This window comes from Diadema antillarum, unplaced genomic scaffold, assembly GCF_040938485.1.
Source record: "Diadema antillarum isolate AM-2024a unplaced genomic scaffold, OU_Dant_1.0 seq00001606_RagTag, whole genome shotgun sequence".
In the NCBI taxonomy this organism is placed as follows: domain Eukaryota; kingdom Metazoa; phylum Echinodermata; class Echinoidea; order Diadematoida; family Diadematidae; genus Diadema; species Diadema antillarum.
This window is the reverse complement of record NW_027272319.1, coordinates 518,839-543,003: the sequence shown is the minus strand read 5'-3', so window position 1 is coordinate 543,003 and position 24,165 is coordinate 518,839. Positions and strand designations below refer to the sequence as shown.

Here is a 24,165-nt window from a genome sequence, read left to right as displayed (position 1 = left end):
ACTAAAAGTTCTTGTCACTGGCACTATACATGTGTAATTTGTAGTTTCTTGAGATGGTAAAGTTTGAGATGCGTATCTCCCAATTTATGGCCTGTGACCAGCTTGAATTGTCTGTGTCATGCCATACACTACTGATATAAGTATTAGTAAAGATTTAATCTAGGATAACAATTTTTCAATTTGTTTCTTTTTTTTATGTCCATGTCTGTTATATTAATGTTACTATTTTTACTTCATTTGTTGCACAGTTGTTGCAAATGGAAAATATTTTTTCTAGCCTTTATTCACCCCAGAGCCTATGTTTGGTGATTATATGCCACCTCATAACTGCTTGAAACCAAGGAAAATTACTCTGCATTTTATCTCTTTTTTTTTTGGTTTCTCCAAACTTTATTTGGCTCTTGTAATCACTGCTTGCTGGAATCCGCCCCTCAGAGAGTTGGCCAAGGAGTATGAAGATGAAGAAAGCGACGAGTTGGTGGTGGGGAAGGCACAGGGGGATGATGGGAAGGAGAACAAGGGATTGTGGGTAGACAAGTACGCCCCAAGGCACTACACGGACTTGCTGAGTGACGATGTACGGGTGATATCACTGTTCTCCTGCGTCAAGCTATTTATGCATCCAGCCACATTCATTATCATTACCATTTAAATGATTGTTTACAGCATCCTAGCTTTATATACTCCTCACTCACAATGCGATCACTTTGTTTTATGGCAATATTGTTTTATCACAAGTTAAAGTTACATGGCTGGAAAATAAACATTTAATATTTGTATATGATCTCTTGATAGTTTTTGTGAATGTGTCCACGTATTAGCAGTATGTAAATGTGCATGTGCTGCAATGTACTTGAGGGAACCTTTAAAATGTCTTTTGCAAAATTCTTACTGCAACCCCCCCACCAAAAAAAACAACAAAAAACCAGAACAGTCTTATTGAGACAATTTTTCCATGAAGACTGCATTTCATATTTCTCTTTTGAGATCTTTGTAGAGAGAGTTGACCGTACAATGCATTGATGAAACGCAATATTTTGTCTCTACTCAGGGAGTGAATCGCAACCTACTGTTCTGGCTAAAACTGTGGGACTACGTGGTGTTTGGGAAAGAGCTGAAGCAGCCGAAAACCAAGGGGAAACATGAAGGCGGCATCAAGGGAGTCGGGCAGCAGCCGAACAAGTTCAAGAGCAAGTTTCAACCAGAGGAGCTGACTGTGGTGAGGGCGCCAGATCACGTTATAATCCTCTCTGAAAGTGGGAAATTGTCATTTCAAATGATTGTACATGTAGTTGCCTGTTGAAGACTGAAACTAAATAACATAGATTTGTTTTAAACACTCTGACTGTTTGGTAAAGATCATTGTGTGAAATCTTTTGAGGAACACATATCTTATACACAATATCTTTATCCCATACAAGGTATATGTGTGATTTCCATTCTGAAACTCAGTTTAATAAATCATATACAACAATGTTACCTCATACATTGTTTAGTATATTGATAAACTCCAAAACTTATTCTGTAACTTTGTTTGCAATTACGCTGCAGACAGATTTTATGAAAAATACACTGTGCAGCTAGTGTGCATATTTTTTCTCTCTTGTTACTTTCAGTGTTTACTTTCTGACATAATTCATGTGGGTTAGACTGCTTGAAGGACCAGGAATAGACTAGGTTACAGACATGTGTAAAACAGAATGCTTGCATGAGCCTGTCTTGACAAAGCAGCCACTAATGCTTGCAGTGGAATCCAAGTATGGAAATATCATTGAGTGGGAACAGCTGAATCTACAAAAGTAATTTTCCAAAATTGTGGTAGAAACAACATATATTTGAATGCGTGAGTGAGTTGACCAGCCTACTACTGTAAATAAATTTGAAAGCTTTCCAATAAGCAAAGCTCCGTTTGTTTGTTTGCCAGGAACTGGACGAGCAGAAGCGGCCAAGGCTGAAGGTTGCCCTTCTTTGTGGACCTCCGGGGTTGGGCAAGACGACACTAGCCCACGTCATAGCCAGGCATGCTGGGTATAATGTGATAGAGATGAATGCAAGGTGAGTGACGGAGACAATGCGTACAAGTATTTAAGGAGATGGCTAGTAACTGATCAGTGGGAATCAGTGGGAATGCTGGGGGATGATTGTTCCAATCCTTGTGGGATTCATTTAAGAGTATATTATATATCTATTGCTGCGTGAAAATTATTTGCTTCAGAATGGTCTCATATTCAAGTAATGTGCAGTTTAATGTTTCCAGGTTAGCATGCCTGTACTGTGACGGGGCGATCGTTAACAGGCCGTTAAGCCACCGTATGATTTACACTAGTCCCATGAGCTGCCTTTGTTGTGGACTTCCATTCTCTTTCAGTGCCTACTGACTGTCATAAAATTATCTTACGGTACTTTCCAGAGACTGCTCGAGAACCCGTCCTTGTTATATCCGATATTCATTCTACTGTCAAACATGGAAGGGGCTCATTTTTTTGGTGTAATTTCAAGGCATATGCTGACAATGACTCGTTAATTTACTCTTGCTCAATCAACTCTTCCTTGCTACATCCGATATTTCATTTAAGATAGCATCAAACATGGAAGGGAGTTGCTTTTCCAGTCGTAATTTCAAGGTACATAGGTAGTACGCGAGCACTGCTAACGCGTGAGCATTCTCTATACTGTAGATCATTCAAGAACCCGTCCTGCCAAGTAGCAATTTCTATTAATAGCAGATACGCAAACAATAGCACATGAGCTTGCACGGAATGCTGGAGAACCCGTCCTCGGTAAATAATGACTTTGTTCTTACCCGTTCTGCAAACAACAGTGAGGTTTCCGTTATTCCTCCTGTGTAATGGGAGATAATGGGCCTTTGTTTCATTAAAGTATCCTGTACTAAACTTGAGCAGAATGCCAGTAGCAAAGTTCTGTGGTGCCTTACTGAAGTTTAGTGAGTTTGTGGGGAATAAAACCACATCTCTGAAAGTCAACATTATATCAGGGTCATCAGGAGGTCTGCTTTTTGTATCTTTAAGTTGCGATAATTGCAGTTACTATATATAGCAGCCAAGATTAAAGAAACTATTACTTTTGGAGTGTTTAACACATTGCCAGTGGGAATCTGGTGGTTCCTGCACGAAGTGTATAATGTAGACTTGAGACATTGTGAGATGTAAGGTTTAACTTATATATACCAAGAACCTAGCTTGCCTTCTGTAATGCTTGACCCTGCTGTTGATCGATATTGTCCATCCCTCTGCAGTGATGACCGTAGCCAGGAAATCTTCAAGACACGCCTGCTGTCCACCATCCAGATGACCTCCGTCCTTGCCCCTGACCAGAGACCCAACTGTTTGGTCATTGATGAGATCGACGGAGCTCCACAGGTGAGAAATTTGACACATTCCGTATCTAAAGCTTTGCAAACAATAAGCCTACAGACACTTGCATGAGGAAATCAACCTCTTGTCTCTTAGGTATTATCCATGTTTTATTTTGGTTTGATTGTTTTTTTTTTTTGGGGGGGGGGGGGGTTAGGAGATCACAAAAAAGCAATTTAAAAGAGGATTATGATGTGAGATAGGTACAATTCTAAAGCTTTCTTGTACATTGTGTCTTTTGGATCCCATTAACTTGAATATCTATATACACAATGCTGGGAACATTGTAGTATTGTTGTTATCATTAGTTAATTCAGAATGCCAAACTTTTTCAACTGTTATGGTTTTGTCTTTGTACAATAAGGTTAGGGTGGTATCCTTTTTTTCATGGTCAAACTTTTGTTTATGGTATTAACTTCACCAAAGTACTTTTCTTCTTATTCCTATCTGTGGTACTTGATTGTTTTTTCTTTTTTTGGTTTAGCCGGCCATCAACTGTCTGATCAATATCATCAAGGCAGGCAGTGATGGTAACCAAGGGGGCAAGAAGAAGAAGGCACAACCTCCTCTCAAGCGCCCCATCATCTGTATCTGCAATGATGTGTAAGTAACAAGGTCTTTAGAGGTTTAGAGCATACACTATACTCTTTGGAGTGACGAGCTCTCCTTGGCTTGGCCGTCAAAGGGAGGATATAATATCCATCTGATGCTTCTATGTCATCACTGATACTTTAAACATCATTATAGTTTTATTCATCAGCATCGTCGTCATTACCATTTGATTGAGATTATCAGGATCATCTTGATTGTTATTGCTTTTATCAACATGTCGCCGTCTCCAATTGTCTAAAATGCTATGGTCATCATCATTGTCATTGTCTTCATTTTCATCACCAACATCATCATCACTACTATCCCTATCATCTTTATTGTCATCACCAACATCATCATCATTGTTGTCGTCATCATCAACACCACCACCATCATCATCATCACTATCATCATTTTCATCATTGGCACCATGGACATCATCATCATCATTGTTGTTATCAGCACCACAATAATCACCATTACCATTATTCTCACGCCAACACCTCCCTCATCATCATCATCATCATCATCATCATCATCATCATCATCATCACCACCACCACCACCACCACCATCTCCATCATCTTCTTCATCACTGTTCAAATGATTTACGCATTTATGGAAAAGATCTCTTGTTCTCAGCCAGTCAAACTCTTTGGTATTTTGTTACAGGTATGTGCCAGCCCTCAGACAGCTGCGTCAGCTTGCCTACGTGACTCACTTCCCTCCCACGGTGTCTGCTAGGCTGGCTCACAGGATGTATGTGGTGAGTTGCCGTGCTATGCGCTGTCCTTTTGCAATACATCCATGGCAAAGTTAGCTCAAAGGGCATGCTATTTGTGATATAACCATTAAAAAAAGTAGCGTATTGATTTAAGTTCAGCTGCGAACCTACGCTGTGAAATGATGATGAGATCTCAAGATTGTTTTGAGATTTATGAAAATTGCATAGTGCTGAGACATAATGGAACAAAGTGAGGTTGGGATATATGACTGCTCAACTCTTCATTAATGTCATTCCATCATGGAACGTATTTAACATCCCTAACACCATTCACAAAACCTCAACCATTCTTGGTGCTGATGTGCCCACTGACCGGGAATGTAGGTGTTATGCTATGCTACATTTGGATGAGAGTGTGGTGTTGATACGTGAATTATGTCACTTGTCAACAACAGACCGGTAGATTCACTGCAAGTATTGTACTACATTTTTATGCCTCCGCAACGAAGTGGCCGGAGGCATTATGTTTTCGGGTCGTCCGTCCGTCCGTCCGTCCGTACGTCCGTACGTCCCGTTTTGTTTTTGTCGATATCTCAAGAACCGTGTGGTGGTTTTACATCAAACTTGGTATGAGGGTATATCCTTGGGGGATAATACTTTGTGTGGATTTTAGGGTCACAGGGTCAAAGGTCAAAGGTCACAGGTTTATTTTGTGGAAAAAAAATTGAAATTTCATGTTTTTCTCCATATCTCGCAAATGGTTCAAGGTATCTTCATGGAACTTAGTATATATGCTTGTACCGATGGGCAGTGATTATCTAGGGAAGTTGGGGTCATGGGTCAAAGGTCAGGGGGTCAAAGGTCAAGGTCAACTCCTCAAAATATCACTACTTTCCTTAAAATGCAATAGGCTGAAGGTTTTTTTTTTAAAACTTGATGTATGGCATGTATTACCCAATATATATTTTTGGGGAAGTTTCTTGCCAAAAGGTCAAAGGTCAAAAGGTAAAAGGTCAAGTGAAAGTGCTAAATTGCACTTTTTCCTCCATATCTCGAAAGTAACTCAAGGTATCATCATGAAACTTACATATTTATGCATGTTCAACCTAACAGTGATTCTCTTTGGAACTGTGAGGTCAAAGGTCAAAGGCCAGGTTTAGATAATGCTATTTTCCCATTTGATACTGAAATTATACTTTTTCTCAATACCTTGAAAATTACTCAATGCATAAACTTATAAAAGGGTCAAAAGTCAAGTAAAAATCATCAGTTCCCCAAATACCTGCACTCTGACATTTCAATCATTCATCCAATTGAACCTAGTTCTAGGAAAGTGAACATTCAGCTCATTTGTGTCAAACCTGTCATTTTAATATTTTGCCAATTGTGTGAAACTGTCATCACACATTGTCAAGACATTGTACTATAGACCTATTAGGAGAACCATGCATTATGGCGGAGGCATATCAGTAGCCGTAGCGATATATCTAGTTTTTTTTTAAAAAGGGGGAGTCAAGAGTACATATTCTTGTATGATAAGATGTTTAAAGTGCTTGTCTGTGTCATATGTTCAAGTATACCCTCACTTTCATTATCATGAGATGGTATGGGGGTGAGGTGTTCAGGTGGTTTGAGGAAAACATCATTGCAACCCTCTTGACTCTTGACAGATCTCGAAGCGTAACCAGCTCCAGACAGACCTCACCACACTGATGGCTCTCTGCACGAAGGCGGAGAATGACATCCGATCCTGCCTCAACACTCTCCAGGTATCTGTCTCCTCACTGACGTAATAATGTCATCAATCTTTGTATCATAGTACTGTAATTATGGTAGGAAGGACATTGCTTTTAAAGTTAGCACACATTCTTCTAGGCAGAGAAACATAGATTCATTCTGCACAATTTTAAGACAAGTCATGTTCAGATTTGTTGGTGTTACGCCAGTTAAGGTGTTGTTGAATTGATATGCAATAGCGCCATCTATGATAATAAGCAGTATAACTGTGACTTGTACCACTGCCATGGTTCGTTGAATAAATGCTCCTCCAAGTATCAACAAACTAACGTTGTGTTTCTCCTTAATTGCGTGGTGGCAGTGCTGGAATACTACCCACAGCCTAAGTTAAATCTTGCCCATCACAGGAAGAAATTCTGCTGAAATAAAACAGCCAAGTCCACCGTAAACGTAAGTTTTTACTTAGGACTTCAATAGCAACTAGTTTGTTTGTACGGTACAGTCCCACACACCCACAATGGCGTGTGCTACGGCCAAAGTGCCAAAGCAATGGTGCTTGGGTAAAATAGAAACCATCACCTCGTTTGAGAGTTGGAGACAGAATCTCCTGTACACCCTAAATCTCGACCAGCACTTTGCACCCTTCCTAGGCGAGTCAGTGACATGGTCCAAAAAGACCAAGACAAATCCTAATCGGGGCTTTGTTGATGACACTAGCTCTGTCCCCACAGATTCTCGCAAAACAGCTCAGCAAAAGGCTGTCATGCTTGATTTAATGCTAGGACAGATTGCCAATTTCTGTCCTGTGATTGCGAGGAACTGTATAGTCCGCAGTTCCACTTCACTCAATGACATTTGGTCGAAAATTCGTCTCCATTACGGTTTTCAGTCTACCGGTGCCCATTTTCTTGATTTTTCTAACATCAAGTTGGAAAGTGATGAACGGCCAGAGGACTTGTACCAAAGAATACTTGCCTTTGTAGAGGATAACCTGCTGACCTCAGGTGGAGGTATTACTCACCATGGCGATACCATTACAGAAGACGAAGAACTCACTCCAACTATCGAAAATTTCATAGTGTTGCATTGGCTCCAATTGCTTCATCCTGATCTCCCCCAGCTAGTCAAACAGCGGTACGGCACAGAGCTCCGCTCACGTACCCTTGCTTCTCTTAAGCCTGAAATATCTCAGGCCCTCACTAGTCTCCTTGAGTCAGTTGAGTGTTCTAGGGCCATGCGTGCCGCTGCCCTTCCTCCGCGCAATCGCAATCAATCTAACCCTAGGCGCGCTCAACCACAATCTCGTGTTCGACCTCGCGCTAAGCCTGCTAGGTCATGCCCCCTCTGTCTCCAGGCTGGCCGCCCCAGCAATCACTTTCTTAGTGTATGCCCCTACCTCCCAGAATCTGATAGGCAGTACATGGCTAAAGCCCGCCAGGTTGCTAAGATTTTTGATAGTGATGAGATGCTTGCGGATGACATTGAACCCCAGGACACTCAGGTTGACCCAGATGCGGTGTCTGGGCCAGACTCCAGAGACTCCCCTGCTACACTCCGTGTTCAGGTACGTCAGTCTCCTTACTTTGACGCTTTTTACAATCATCATGTTGTTCGTGTCACTGTTGACAGCGGTGCAACTGGGAACATGATGCGGGCCTCTACAGCACATGCACTAGGATGTATTGTGGCTCCCACATCCCAGTCTGCCCACCAAGCCGATGGATCATCCCCCTTGGAGGTCGTTGGTGAAACCCGTCTCACGTTGTCTCGTGATAGTCATGTTTTCCATTTTGAGGGCTTGGTTGTGGAGAATTTGGATGTTGAGGTCCTTGCTGGGACCCCATTTATGGAGCGCAATGATGTGGCTATTCGACCAGCTAAGCGGCAGATATCATTGGATGATGGCACTGTGTACTCCTATGGTTCCACTGGGAAGTCAAAAGTTGGCCATGCTGTTAGGCGTGCCCACGTTCTCCGAGCTCCTTCTAAAACCATGACTCTCTGGCCAGGAGAATTCCTTGAGCTTGCCTTGCCTCCCCAGTTTGCAGATGAGGAGACCTTTGTGTTAGAGCCTCGCACAGACTCTCCTCCTACTCCCTCCCTGCCAGAATTTTTCCCGGTTCCCCAGGTGGTCCCGAGTATCGCTGGTAAGATCCGCATTCCCAATCTGTCTGAGGCGCCCTGTATTATTCGGCGCAATTCGCATTTGTGTCAGGTCAGCCCCATGTGTATGGAGGATACAGGTCTGTCTACTCCACCCATCACAGGTCGGCTTGCAGCGCCCCCCACCCCGCCCCGTGGGGAAGGCTCCTCTGCCCAGTCTGCTGAATCAGTGATTCTCGATCCAGATGGGATTCTCCCAGCACAGACTAGGCATGCTTTCCAGGCACTTCATGCCAAGTGTGACAGTGTGTTTAGCTCCTCTTACAAGGGTTATAACGGTGCTTCTGGACCATTCCAGGCTGTTGTGAACATGGGCCCAGTCCAACCACCTCAACGCAAAGGGCGGCTCCCCTTGTATTCCCATGACAAGCTTGTCGAGTTGCAGGATAAATTTGATGACCTGGAGAAACTTGGTGTTTTTGCTCGTCCAGAGGATATTGGTGTCACTGTTGAATATGTCAACCCATCCTTCTTGGTCAAGAAACCCAATGGCGGTCACCGGCTAGTCACAGCCTTTGCTGATGTAGGTCGTTATTCCAAGCCTCAGCCCTCGGTGCTCCCTGATGTTGATTCTACATTGCGTAAAGTTGGTCAGTGGAAGTACATTGTTGCATCAGACCTTGCCAGTGCATTCTATCAGATACCCCTTTCAAAGGAGTCCATGAAATACTGTGGTGTTGCTACACCCTTCCGAGGTATCCGGGTATACACCCGTTGTGCCATGGGTATGCCAGGCTCTGAGACTGCCTTGGAGGAAATGATGTGTCGCGTGCTTGGAGACTTGTTGGTTGAAGGCGTTGTTGTCAAGTTGGCAGATGATCTGTACTGTGGTGCCGACACACCACAATCCTTGCTGCAGAACTGGTCGCGGGTACTGCAGGCCCTAGCTGCCAATGGCCTTCACCTGTCCCCGACCAAGACTACTGTCTGTCCCAGGACTACAACTATCCTAGGGTGGATCTGGTCTGAAGGAACCCTCCGTGCAAGTCCACACAGGATGACAACATTGTCAACCTGCTCCCCTCCTACTACGGTGAAGGGCATGAGATCGTTTATTGGCGCGTACAAGATGCTTGCTCGTGTGCTCCCCAGCTGTGCTTCGTACGTGAGCCCCCTTGACGATTCTATTGCTGGCCTAAAGTCTCAAGACCGCATCCACTGGACAGATGAGTTGCATGGTGCATTCACCAAGGCTCAGTCCGCCATTCAGTCTTCACGGACTATCACTCTGCCACGCCCCTCCGACCAGTTGTGGATTGTCACAGATGGGTCAGTCAAGAAACATGGCCTCGGTGCCACCATGTATGTGACAAGAGATAAGAAACCCCTTGTGGCTGGTTTTTTTAGTGCTAAGCTGCATGGCCGCCAAGTCACCTGGCTCCCCTGTGAGGTGGAGGCATTGTCAATCGCCACTGCCACCAAGCATTTCAGCCCGTTCATTATTCAGTCACATCACCCTGTCTGTATCCTTACTGACAGCAAACCATGTGTTCAGGCCTATGAAAAGCTGTGCCGTGGAGAATTTTCTGCTAGTCCCAGAGTCTCCACATTCCTAACAACTGTGAGTAGGTACCAGGTATCCATTCGCCATCTAGCTGGCTCTGCGAATGTACCAGCTGATTTTGCCAGTAGGAATGCTCCTCCATGTCAAGAGCCCAAGTGTCAGATTTGCTCTTTCATTGCTCAGTTGGAGGGCGCCGCTGTTCACCGCAATACCATAGACGAAGTTCTGTCTGGACGTACACGCATGCCATTCACATCCCGCAATGCGTGGGCACGGATTCAATCTGAATGCGCAGACCTCCGTCGTACACATGCCCATCTCAAGCAGGGTACCCGCCCTTCAAAGAAATTGACGGATATTCGCGATGTGAAGCGTTACCTACAGGTCGCTACCATTGCTAGTGACGGCCTCCTTGTTGTCCGGCAAGAACGCGCGTTCCAGCCACGGCAAGAGCGTATTGTAGTTCCCCGCAGGGTGCTTCCTGGCATCCTCACTGCCCTCCATCTCCAACTGAGTCACCCTACCCCACACCAGCTCAAACAAGTGGTGTCTCGGTATTTCTACGCCTTGGACCTTGATGCTGCCATTCAGCAGGTAAGCCTAGGTTGCCACTGCTGTCTCTCACTTCGGAATGTGCCTCATGCTGCCACACCCCAATCCACAAGTGATCCGCCATGTGTGGTGGGTGTATCATTTGCGGCAGATGTCATCAAGCGTGCACGACAGCTCATATTCGTCATCAGAGAGACAGTGACATCGTATACCTCATGCATGCTGATCCCGGATGAACGTGCTGGCTCCCTCCGCAATGCTCTACTCCATTTGTGCCCACCTTTACGACCGCTAGAGGGCCCTCTTGCTGTAGTGCGCACAGATCCAGCCCCGGGCTTTGCAGCCCTCCGGAATGATGAGTTGCTTCGTAGACAGGGGATTACCCTCGAACTGGGTCAACCCACAAACGTCAACAAGAACCCTGTCGCTGAAAAAGCAGTACGGGAACTGGAAGACGAACTACTCCGTGATGATCCACATGGTGGCCCAGTTACCCCCCTTGCCCTTGCTTTTGCTACAAATCGCCTCAACAGTCGGCTCCGTGGTAATGGCCTATCTGCTCGGGAGCTTTGGACTCAACGTGATCAGTTCACAAGTGAACAGATCCCTATCAAAGACCAAGATATCATCATGACTCAACACAACCGACGTCGTGCTAATCATGCTCCAAGTGTCAAGTCAAAGGCACCCACACGACCGCCCCCTTCACCAGACATCACCATTCACGTTGGTGATCTTGTCTATCTCCGCACGGATCGCTCCAAGATGCATTCCCGACCCCGCTACCTCGTTTGTAGTGTTGAGGATGAGTGGTGCAACGTTCGCAGGTTCGTCGGTAACCAACTTCGGTCCACATCTTACCGTGTGCGCCGTTCTGACTGTCTGAAGGTTCCGTCCGATGTCCCCACTTTACCTTCTCGGTCCCCTGAATCTGATGGTGATGATGTGAGCGACCTACCCAGTGTTGATGCAACAGATCAAGCGAGGCCCCCGCCACATCCTCCTGAGGTTTCTACAGTAGCGGATGATCACATGCCCCCTCTGCATCCCAGTGCTATCACTTCGGTGCAACCTGACCTCCGGCCACCGGAGCCCCCCGATATCCCACATGAACTGTCTACCCCACACGATGAACCTATACCCCCACCAGCTCCTCCAGACAATTGTCAGACACCTGGTGTGCCCTCACCTAGCCGACGATATCCCCATCGCAGCCGACATGCCCCGCCTTACCTCTCTGATTATGTTCTCGAATAGATCAGTGCCTCGAGGCCCCCCCCCCCCCCCCCCCCCCCCCCCCCCCCGGTTTTGTTCGTCAATGACATACAATGTAGTCTGAACTTTGTTGTTTTACACTATCATGTGACAACCCATGTACAGTTTGCGTAGTAACTAGTGCCTGGTGCTCATTCGATCCCCCAGCTAGTAATTTTTTTTCAAGGACTGTGATTTTTGATAAAACATTTGATGTTATGTTTCACATGTACTATATACAATGTACATTCATTCTTTTGTTGTTTAATAGGTCATCCTGATGATATGTGCTAGCTACAGGCTTATTTTTGTTCTATGGGGAAACTCTTTATATCAAGGTCCTCCAAGGAAGGAGACTTCTGTTTATTTGTTTTATTAGGTTGTCTGACATCATGCAGATTATGTGTGTTAGCTACTGGCATGTTTTTGCTATGCAGGGGAAATCTTTATGATAAGGTCCTTGGGACCAAGCTGTTTTGTTTGTTATCCGATATTGTACAATGCTAGTCAGGGCGAATTGTGCTATTGTTCCCAAGTGCTGTATAGTACGATTTTAACAGTCAGTTTATATTGTATCTTATACAGAATATAATGTTTCACACATGTCTTTTATAATTGTTCATGCATCCCCCTTTTTCTAATCATATGCCTTCTTTATTAGATACACGTATGTCGGTATATTTTTAGTCTGTCACCTCAGTTTCTCCCATTCCTATGGTGCCAGCTTTATTTCTCTTTCAATTATGATTAATCCACTTTATATTCATGTTTGCCCGATGCGATCAGATGTCTTATCAATATTTTCAAGGTTTGGAATTTTTTTTGGTTGCACTAGTAGGTGATGTCACAGACAACAAAAATAAAAACAATGATTTGCTTTGTTTTGAGATTTTGTTTATAATAATTGTTTGAGCAGCAGTAGTAAGGTATATTTGTATATGAAAGTTGATACAATGTAGTTTTTATGATACCGAGAAATGACTATTTGTGCAGTGTGATGCTTGCAAAACATATTGTTCCCATGTTGAAGATTGTAAGCAGTTATTTCTTAAGATACAAGGTGTGATATTGGTTTTTTGTTACTCTACATGTAAGTCATTTATGGACATAGGTACATGTATATGTATGTTGATTTATGATGTTAATTGGAGAAAGTATAGTGTAAAAGTTTTGTTTATTTGTTAGGTGACTTAAACATATATTTTATAGGATTTTCATATTGTGTTTGCTCTCATGTCACTATAAGTTTGTACTGTGAAGTTAGGTAAGTGTTGCGGTATGTAAAACTGTTAATTTTTGTATAATTGCTGCAAGGAGGAAAGAAGTGATTACGCCAGTTAAGGTGTTGTTGAATTGATATGCAATAGCGCCATCTATGATAATAAGCAGTATAACTGTGACTTGTACCACTGCCATGGTTCGTTGAATAAATGCTCCTCCAAGTATCAACAAACTAACGTTGTGTTTCTCCTTAATTGCGTTAAGCAAATGGGCAATGCTGCTCTGGTCTCCAGACAGAGATAGCAATTGCAATATCCCCATAAGATGCAGTGTTTGCCAAGGGTCTTTGAACTTTTGTATCTTACAGTAAATGCATGGCCTGTTTTGTTTCAACTTTAACTGCTCTGATGCTATGATTTCATCCTCTTCATGCTATGATTACTCCACTGTATGTGTCATGGTATCTAAAACATCTGTCTCCCCAAGAAAAAATGTCCTCCACCAAATTCCTTTCATGATGGTGGTAATGATGATGATACAATGATGAGAAAGGAAGGAAGGAAGAGAAGAAACATATAATGCATTTTATACTAAAGAATATATTACGAATCACACTTGTCAAACCTGCAAAGGCTCCTTATTATGCAGAAGACCTTATGAAATATTACAGATTTCTTGATGCCGTAACTTGAGAATAAAGAAAAAAACCTTCCTTGATTTGTAAATGATAAGCACCTCTTATTATATGTGTTTATCACACAGATGCCTTCCTAATGGATCCTTAGGGCCTCATTGATTTTGGTGTATAGATACATGCAGCTTTACATTATCATTGTGCTGCAGCCATTGATCTTGTTCACTGCAGAATGTACTTTTGATTTGAATCATGATTGTTTAGTCATCTATTTCTAGATTTGTATACATGGAGAAAGTATCTCTTTTTAAAATCAGAGGTTGTTCTCCTTCTCATTCTTTCTCCCCTGCTATATAGTTCCTCCAGCAGCAGGGAAAGCCAGTAACCCTGAGCCTGGTGCACTCCCTGACGGTGGGCCAGAAGGACCAGCACAAGAGCCTCTTCTCTGTCTGGCAGCAGCTCTTCCAGCTCCCCAAGCCCAAGAAGTGAGCCGTCTCAATCTAAATCGTGACACAAAATCCTAGATTTGGCTATAAATTTGGGTTATGAATAATGGATTTGTATAGAAATCCACATACCGTACATGTATTTTACTAATAAGGTACGGACTAGCAAAACAACAACAATAGGACGTAAGAGAAAAATATGCTGTAAACTTTAATCTCAATGTAAATCGTGGCACAGGATACTAGATTTTGCTATAAATTTGGGTTATGACTAATGGATTTGTATAGACATCCACATATGTCACTAATAAGGTGTGGACTAGCAAAACAACAACAATGGCATAAGAGAAAAAAAGATGCAATAAACTGTTTACATTCATAACTCAACCATTCCTGATATTTATTATGGATATGACAGACAAGTACAGCATTGCTGATAGGAGTGTGACTGTTGGTTAGAAGTTAATTTTGAGTAAAATAAAAAAAAAAAAAGTTTTATTTACAAGGCAGTTATTCCCATAACAAGTAAAAAGTAAATACTCACATTGTCATTGTTTCATTTATGTTGTGTGTGTGTATCTACAGGAAACAATACACCAATCCCCACGACTTGAAGCAGGGGGGAAGGCTGGGGGCGTCACTGGACTCCATGCAGGGCCTCGACGGGGACATGACGTCCCCGACGGCCCGCTTCCACCACATGCTCCATGTCATCCAGGCCAGTGGGGAACACGAAAAGCTCATGCAAGGTGGGATAACAGACAAACAAAGAAACAAACAAAATGACGAACACATACATGCATACATGTACTAACACACATACTGTAATACACACAAATATACGTAAACATAATAGACAGAGAACAAACAAATACTTAAAAAGGAATTTGGAGAGACACGTGATGGATTTGAACATGCTATTTATTTATTTCTCCCAAATCTTTTCGTGAAATTGGTTCTTTTGCATGTGCATAATCTGTCCTATGTTTACAAAATGGCATGTTTACACTAAAAGTCACTGGCATTTTTATTTGCCAGTGGCAGACATAGCATTCTTAGCATTTTTGGCATAGAGGTCTACAAGTGTATTAATATAGATGACCTTTTTCTATCCAATAAGTTAAATTTTTAAATTGTTTGCTTACTTAATGATCCATAAAGGCATTTTAACAGTGGAAATCGGAAGATCCCAATGCGGCTACTACGGTGGATTTTTAAAGTCTTTTTGGTATCAAAGACAATCATCAGTTAGCACAGTGGATGCGGGACAGTCGATTCATTGCAAGTGCTATGAAATATGAGGTGTGCAATGATGACTGCAGAAAGGTGATGAAGGAAGATCAGTGTTTCGGATATGTGTGGTCATGTAGAGGATCTCAAAATAATTTGCATGATTAGAGTTATTCTGAACTCATTTCTCCTTTTTCATGAGCAGAAAACAAAGTATTAAAGATAGCCAACTTGTAGTATTTTAGTGAAAGACGTTTATCCTAGGATGTTACCCTTTTAATACTTTGAGTGTTTTAAATGCTGATTTGCACAGAAAACTCCATGTATATTGTACACACTGCCCAAAGTCCCTGGCTCAGAATGGGTTAAGTAGTCCTTCTATGCTAGTCATTCAAATCAATGGTGACCTATTTCACCTCACCTCATTCCAGTGAACACTAGTCACAAATCATGGTTGCCTTCCAATATTATACCATCAAATGGTAACATGCCTGAAGTTGCTCTGTTTCTGCATTATTTTGTTTGTTTGTTTGCTTGATTGCTCATTTTAGGTGTCTTTGAGAACTACTTGGATGTCAAATTTAAGGATCCGCACATGGATGCAGTAAGTATTATGTCAGTAAACATTGCAGGCGACTGTCAGTGTACAGCGTTTACAATGTATCTTATATCCTGTAGCACTTAGTAGGATTTCAGAAAATATTGCATGACCTGGGCCACATTTACCAGTTTTTTTCATTTGCATTTTTTCAGGGCATGCAGAAAAAAATTATCTGCAAGTTGCATAATTGTTCCTTGATGCCTACAGAATTACAATTTGAAGTAAAAAGTAGCATACATGTTTTGCATTTTGAGAGGTGTAGTATCGAATGAAAATGTTTGTTAGTCTAGGCCATCAATCTATTGGTTGTTCCATGTATTCCTGTCTAATGGTGTGTTAGCTTCAATGCTGCCGGTGACCCTGTGTACATTGACATTGCAGCTTTGCAGTGTGTGCCTTTGAAAAAAAAAACAAACCACCAAGCATTCAAACAAACGAAACTCTCTCTTGTTCTTCTCCCAAGATCAACGCAGCCTGTGATTGGCTGGTCTTCTCCGACAAGGTCCAGACGAAGATCGCCACGACGCAGAACTACACTTTCGGACGCTTCTTGCCGTTCGTGCCCCTCACGTTTCACATGCTGTTTGCCTGTGTCGCATACACCAAGATTCGTTATCCCAACACCCAGTATGAGGTGAGGAAATTTGTGGGATTTTGTTTATTTTCTGTTATCAAGTATTTGGGTATTGAAATCTGATGCAGCACAGGAGCTTCTTAAAATGTCACCATCAAAAAGCACTGAGGTAAAAATTTTGAACTCCAAGAGATTTATACGGAGAAATGCCTACATTTTGTATTCAATATCAGTCACTTCAATACGTATATATAAGACCACATAAGACCTGCAATTTTTTGCTCCTTTTTGGTTGTAATCTCATCTTACAACTATTATGTGAAAGGGCTGTATTTTCTGTTCTCGTTACTTGGTAAGTTCAGATACAAAGAGTTTCCACTCCTTTCCATTGTATGTGTGCATCACCAAGTGAAACTGTATTTTCAGTATAGTAGCCTTCTTGTCTTAGTTCACGCAATTTCTTCCACAGTTGGCCATGTCATGTATTAAGTATCAAAAACTACGGTTCCATTTGTCATCAGCTCATATCACATAGTAGAGCTTTGAAGGAGAATTATTTTTGAATTTTACGTGGCTTTTTTTTTCTTCATGCTTAAAGCATCAGTCAGAGACTGTAATTTATCAATGTAATGATGCACAGTGTGAGCAAGAATTCATCATAGTGGTACATCAGATACACCAGCTTTCATATCGTTAAACCACAAAGAGCAAGCCTTAATATAGAGACTAATCCTGACATTGTGTGCAGTCTCCAGTCAAAACATGTTACAAAACTGTATAGGAATTGTAGAAGTGGTTATGTAGATGTTCATTTCTAACATTTAACCCTAACTAGGCCGGGGGCCTCCGAGGCCCCCCCCCCTCGACGTTCTGCGCGATGTATCGCAATTGCAAAAAGCTATCGCCGCGACGTTTCATGACTTTTTTCTTTCGAGTCTCCCGCATCTTTTGACACCAAATTTGCGACGCCCAGGCACGCTGTTCCGAAGTTACGCATAAATATGTACATGCATGTCAGACCAAAAATTGCTCAAAAACGTGAATTACGTGTACAATTTCAATGCAAACTGTGCTTACAGGCAAATTTCATAAAAGCATGATTATTTTGGTGTTTTATTGATGAAAATCAATGAATAACATATTTTCTTGTTCGGAGCGATGTCGCGGACAAATTTCATCGAAAAAACAATGAAAAACATAAAGTCGAAAAAACAAAGAAATACATAAGAAATTCAAAAAAACAATAAAATATTTAGGAATTTTTTCTGATATCACAATTATTTTTTACTACATTTGCTAAGGACACTAAAAAGAATATTTCCACAATAAAAATGCCTGTTTTGAGCTTTATTTTGTGATTTATACCAAATAGTCTGATTTCATGCATCATTATGCATAAATTAGCATAATTTAGAATAAATGATAATTTTTTGAAAAATTAACTTCACGGTGTTTAGATTACATCATAGGCAATGTGTGTGCCAATTTTCGTCGCGATCGCGCGGTCGACGGCCGAGATCTGGAGGAGGGGGGGCCTGGGAGGCCCCCCCCGCTCTATCAACTACCTAAATAGCCCGGCCTAGTTAGGGTTAAAGCACACATTATTCACATTTCTGTGTGGCCCAGGCTGAGATAAGGTGACACTTACAGATGTAATTCAGGTTCAGCCATGGACACGAATTTAGCTGGCACATAGAGTGAAGTAAAAGTATCGCAGCAGCTGTAAATGTAACACGTTTTGTGTTGATTATTTCTTTTTGCAGGTGAAAACAAAGAGGGAGCACATCAGTAACCTGGTGGATACCATGTGTGCCGAGAGCACACCCCATGTCCGGCGGGGTATGAACCTGACACTGGCTGTCACCGAGATCCTTCCTCCTCTTCTCATCATCCTCAGGCCAGCCTTCAGACCGGTAAGAGGGATGGGGGATGGGGATGGAGACACTGTGGTCTGTTTGATGGTGGTAGCAGCAGAGGGCTCAGTTGTTTGTTTGTGTGTTTCATTTCCATCTGAGAAGATGGCAGGATAGCCCATATTCAACTGCAGTAGCTGGTCTTCCATGGGGTCCAGTTGGATGTGAGGCTGGACCACTTCACCGGGCTAAACACCCTGCTCTTTGCGATAAATAAATGAAGCGGGATCTTTTACGTGCATGAGTTGTGACTCTCTTACACACGGGACCTCCACTTTATGTTCTATCCGAGGGACAGAGTGTTTTGCCTTTTGCTAGAGGGAATGTTATGATTACACATAACATCGCTCTGTGGGACCCATGAATCGAAATGGGGTCCTTAGGATCGTGAGGCAGACGCTCTACCGACTGAGCTAACTCACTGCCCCTGTAATAGAAGTGCAAGCCCCAGCCAAGACAGAAATGTGCTTTTAAAATGAAACTTTTGACCTTTTTTGAAAACCCTTGTGCTATTGTTAGGGCCGAGAGCAACTAAACAGAGTCAAACACTCTTCCTTTGTGTACACTGTTCTTCAATCAGCCAACACACACTGTCACCTAGGTGGAGAAGACTAGTGAATATAAAGTTTCTTCATCTTAGGCATAAAATGTGTGCATGTTTATACTCTGTATTACGAGCATTAATCTATGTCCAAATGCCTTTCCAATTGACTGTCATGCCTCTACATGACCAGTCAAATAGTATCCACCAAATATACTTTTAACATGTGACAAAATGATGCTACGACTGTCAAAATTTAGCAATTTAACAAACCACCCTAGAATTGGTTATTGCCATGCACAGCATGTGCATGACATGGCTTTTCTCTTGGGGGGATTTCTTAGTAACTGCATATGGCTGATGGCAGCTACAGTCAGATGAATTCTGAAGGCAGGTTTGGCTGTATTTTGTTGAAACTTATTGTCCAATATGATCTAGTGAGTGATTTACATTTGTTTGATATCCAGATCAACACACAGCTGTTCAGTGTGTCGGAGAAGAAACAGCTGAAAGAACTAGTTGACACCATGATAGCTTACAACCTGACATACCGGCAGGAGAGGAGTGCAGAGGGAACGTACAACTACAACTTGGACCCGTGAGTGTTCTGAACTTGGCTCTTGGTCACCGCTGACATGGCGATCAACTGTAATAGCAAATATGTGTCTTGGTCTTCTTACTTTGATTGAGATTGTAGTTGATATCATCTTTACCTTTAGTGAGAAATAAAATAAGAGAATGAAATACATTATGTTTCTTTTGATGATTACAGCAATAATCACAATCACAAATGAGGAATTTCATTCTGTATGATTGCATTGACTTTGCAGCTGTAACAAGGATAATCACTAGAGGGGAATATAAAATGTTTGGGGTATGATTATTTTTGTTGCATACTGGTAATTGTAAATACTGTTTACACCTTATACTCTGAGTATAAAATCTTGTAAATTGGAACTTGAAAGAATTATGCAAGTACAGTGGACTCTCGTTATAACGAAGTCCTTGGGACCAGCAGTTTTCTTTCATGATATCAAAATTTTGTTATATCTGGACAGGTAAGCAATTAAAAAAAACCACACATAGAGTGGATAATTTTGTGGCCTGAATTTTTACTTCGTTGTAACCGGAATTTGGTTATAACCGTGTTTGTTATTACAGGAGTGCACTGTACGGTGGCCCTGAAGTACGCTCGACAACAGGTCATGTGCGCTGTGAATTTTGTGACCAGGTCGCGACTCGGAACACAAATTTCATGACCCGGGACGCAGAATTTGCGTCCTGTGGTCATGAAATTCGCGACTTTGGGTCGCGAAGTTCGTGACCACAGGATGCGAATTTTGCATCCCCGGTTGCCAAATTTGTGTCCCCAGTCGCCAAGTTCGTGTCCCTGGTTGCCAAGTTTGTGTCCCGGGTCACGAAATTTGCGTCCCGGGTGACGAACTTGCCGTCCCAAATCGCGAATTTCGCAACCTGGTCGCAAAATTCACGGCGCACATGACCTGTTGCCGAGCGTACTTCAGGGCCACCATAGCACTGTAGTTCAATTTAATATTGAGAAGCATGTTGATGGAATGAGAAATACTTACATTCACAGCAAAAGAGAGAAATCTCCCACCTTAGAGACAATGTACAATACACGTATAGATTTATTTTACCGTGGGCAATATTTTTGCATGCTCTTAATTTTCTCAATATTGGTCATCTTGTAAAACCCATGAAAGTGAAAATTTGGAAATATTCCGTACCAGCTGGTACAATAGAGTTGCATTCTTCACCCAGAGATTTAGTGGAGATGAAGTGGAAACTAGAGTTGTCTAGATAACTTGACAGATATTATGATATGATGATAATGAGAATAATGATGATCCATGTTTGAAAGAAATGTCGGCTCTCCTCTAGTGGTCTTTGTAACCCTTGAACTTCTTCATCCCACAGAAATCTTGAAGTTGTCACACGGTTCTCAGACTCTCCGCCCGTCAGACCAATCACCTATGCAGCAAAACAGCTCATAGCCAGAGAGGTAAACAACTATTAAACTAAATTCTGTCCAAAATTCATGGCAAGTTGTCAAGTCTCAGATACCACATTTCCATGGTTTAGTGTTGTATCTTTTTACTATGATTTTTACTGTTCATTGTCAGTGTATCATAAGGAAGAGTAAAGAATAAATGTTTGTTTGATGCCCTTTACTTTGTTGTTAACATACAACTGCTTCAGTAGCAGAAGTTTTCGAAAGCCTGTTGATTGCTTCAGTTATAACTGATTGAAAAAAAAAATGCCAACGAATTTTGGAAGATTTTTGAATTCATGTCCTTGTCTCAAATTGTTGTAAATTTCTTTCTGAATTTTTGCAGGCTGCTGATGGGGCTGGAAAGAAATAATGTGTGTTTATGTTGACCACATAATACAACAAATAATGCCTTGTTTGTGGTTGTAATTTTGTAACACTTGACAGTCCCTCAAGAATAATACTTTCTCCTTGAGTCAATATTTCTCTCAGTGCTGCATGCTGTGGGTAAGATATAATCTCTTGGGGAAAATGTAACTCCCTCTGAGATGTTAACCCCTCTTAGAAGGCATTATTATATATACTACAGTGGACTCCCGTTATAACGAAGTCCTCAGGACCGGCAGTTTTCTTTCGTTATATCGAAATTTCGTTATAACTGAACAAATTAACAATTAAAAACGTAGAGTAAATAATTTTGCAAGCTGGATTTTCATTTTGTTGTAACCGAAATTTCGTTATAACCGTGTTCGTTATAACGGGAGTACTCTGTATTATCCATTTTGCAGATTGACTTGGAAAAGATGCGGCGGAGTGAAGCAGCATTAGAAACAAAGAGTGAAGGGTGAGTCCCAAATGATGACCATACATATATAATCCGCTGCAAAACAAAATTGTGCCTGTGAGGGTTTGATGGAGAGTGATTATAGTTTTAAGGATGATAAGGATGTTGGTTATTGTTGCATGAACAGAGGGCTGAAAATTGATGCAAATGTGTGACATTTATATGATCACAAATTAGATTAGATGAAATTTTGGTGGATAAACTGTCATTCCAGAGAACAATTAGCTTCTCTGAGTGGATTAGACCCCCCCCCCCCCCCCCCCCGCCCCGCAAACAAATTACTGACAATTTCAGTCTTTGAATTTGTCTTTTTTTTGTGTAAAAACAACATTCATGACAGTTTTGCTTTTTGTTGATGTCATAATTGTTTTAACAGTTCAAAGACATCGGGACTACCTGTTCAAAAACCAGTCAACGCCAAGGACAAAAACCCCGACACTGCTGTTCCGCGCCACAAGCAGAAACTGCAGGCAAAGAAAATTGATGTGGAAGAGGAAGAAAAGGTGAGTGGACAGAATATTCAGTCAAGTTCAGATTTGTCAGATAAAATATCAAAGATATTACTGCCCTTAGAACTGATGAAGTTTGTGATTAACTTTATATAATTGGCAGAACTTGTACTTTGTGATAATTCATTATTGCAATCCCTTTAAAGGGACTGTACAGTACTAATTGAGGTGGGTATTCATGTTTTGAACATTCCTAAGTGAGATAATGAGAAACCTCTTATGAAATATGAAAGAGCATGTAATTCTAAGAAGGATTCAATGTTTATTTGATGAAAATTGGTTTTCAAATGGCTGAGATATCCAAAAAAGTGATGATAATAGAAGGCGATAGGCCACGCCTTTAATTAGGATCTCTTTGTTTTACCTTGTTTTTGGATATCTCAGCCATTTCAAAACCGATTTTCATCAAATAAACTTTTGATACCCCTTAGAATTGCATGCTCTTTGATATCTCATAGAGTGGTTTCTGAATATCTCGCAAAGCGTTAAAAGCTAAATCCTCACCTCAACCAGAACTGTACACACCCTTTAACAGAAGGGAAAAATCTTGGATATTGGCTCCTGTGTCACCTGGTGAATGAGAACACGTATCAAACCAATGATATTACTCGCAGAGAAGTTCAGAAAATATCTTGTGAGATATGTTTTTGTTCGTGTAGTTCCCCCCCCCCCCCCCCCCCCAATACAGGTGTTGTCATTCTTGTCTACGGTTCCCTGGAGTAAACATGCATTTTAATTGTAGTTTAGAGTTGGATCAAGGGCAAACAGGCATTTTACTGTGGTATAGGGTTGGATCAGGGGTGGACACTTGTCTTGTGCTTATGATTATTCAAATGGTTGTGTGCATTACCTCTGGTTGACCAGAAAGTGGACATCTTTGAAATCTTTGAAATCTTTGAAATCTTTGTCATTATCAGTTATTTAACTTCTGTGGCTTTCTGATGGAAGGAGCAGGATCAAGTCCCTATTGATTCCTTTTGATTGTCTCTCTTGCAGCCCATGAGAGATTTCTTTGGAAGGATCATCCAGGTTCCAGCAGGAACAGGGGACGGCCAAGGTATTATAAAATGAACTAGAAATGTCGCTATGGCGACTGATGCCTCCGCCATAATACATGATTCTCCCAATAGGCGTATAGTACAATGTCTTCACAATGTGTGATCCATGACAGTTTCACATAACTGGCAAAATATTGAAATGACAGGTTTGTCAGAAATGTCTTGAACTGGGTTTGCTTTAATTTTCTAAGAGTGCAGGTACACATATTTGGGGAATTGAGAATTTTTACTTGAATTCTGACAGACCTTTTTATAAGTTTATGCATTGAGTAATTTCCAAGGTATGAAGAAAGAGTGTAATGATGGTACAAAATGGATTTTTTTTTTTTTTTTTTTTTTTTTTGGGGGGGCATTGAAACCTGGCCTTTGACCCTTAACCTTTGACCTTTGACCTTCTGGCTGGAAATTTCCCAGAGAATCTCCATTAGGTAATGCATGTATTAAGTTTTGAAACTAATAATGCAAGCATTGCATATACTAGTATATGAAGGAAATAGTAAAATTTTGAGGAGATGACCTTGACCTTTGACCCCTGACTATTGACCGCTGACCCCTATATTCCCTATATAATCCCTGCCAGTCAGTACATGCGTATGTACCAAGTTCCACGAAGATACATTGAACCATTTGCGAGAAAAGTGATATTGCAACATTTTCACCTAACCTTTGACCTTTTGACCTTTG

The 24,165-nt window shown here is 41.7% G+C and overlaps 1 protein-coding gene across 1 annotated transcript in view; it reads left to right on the top strand.

The window, feature by feature from the left end:
* The window catches only part of LOC139711068 (chromosome transmission fidelity protein 18 homolog), a 31,749-nt gene that overhangs the window by 5,436 nt on the left and 2,148 nt on the right, over positions 1–24,165 (top strand). Inside the window, exons 7-23 of the mRNA XM_071622987.1 lie at positions 436–577; positions 1,052–1,219; positions 1,925–2,055; positions 3,257–3,380; positions 3,859–3,977; positions 4,638–4,731; positions 6,360–6,458; positions 14,112–14,239; positions 14,786–14,949; positions 15,982–16,034; positions 16,495–16,665; positions 18,369–18,518; positions 19,527–19,657; positions 20,998–21,082; positions 21,859–21,914; positions 22,291–22,417; positions 23,420–23,480. Of these exons, the coding sequence (XP_071479088.1) occupies positions 436–577; positions 1,052–1,219; positions 1,925–2,055; positions 3,257–3,380; positions 3,859–3,977; positions 4,638–4,731; positions 6,360–6,458; positions 14,112–14,239; positions 14,786–14,949; positions 15,982–16,034; positions 16,495–16,665; positions 18,369–18,518; positions 19,527–19,657; positions 20,998–21,082; positions 21,859–21,914; positions 22,291–22,417; positions 23,420–23,480 (2,003 nt within the window). The remainder of the gene's footprint in view (positions 1–435; positions 578–1,051; positions 1,220–1,924; positions 2,056–3,256; positions 3,381–3,858; positions 3,978–4,637; positions 4,732–6,359; positions 6,459–14,111; positions 14,240–14,785; positions 14,950–15,981; positions 16,035–16,494; positions 16,666–18,368; positions 18,519–19,526; positions 19,658–20,997; positions 21,083–21,858; positions 21,915–22,290; positions 22,418–23,419; positions 23,481–24,165) is intronic.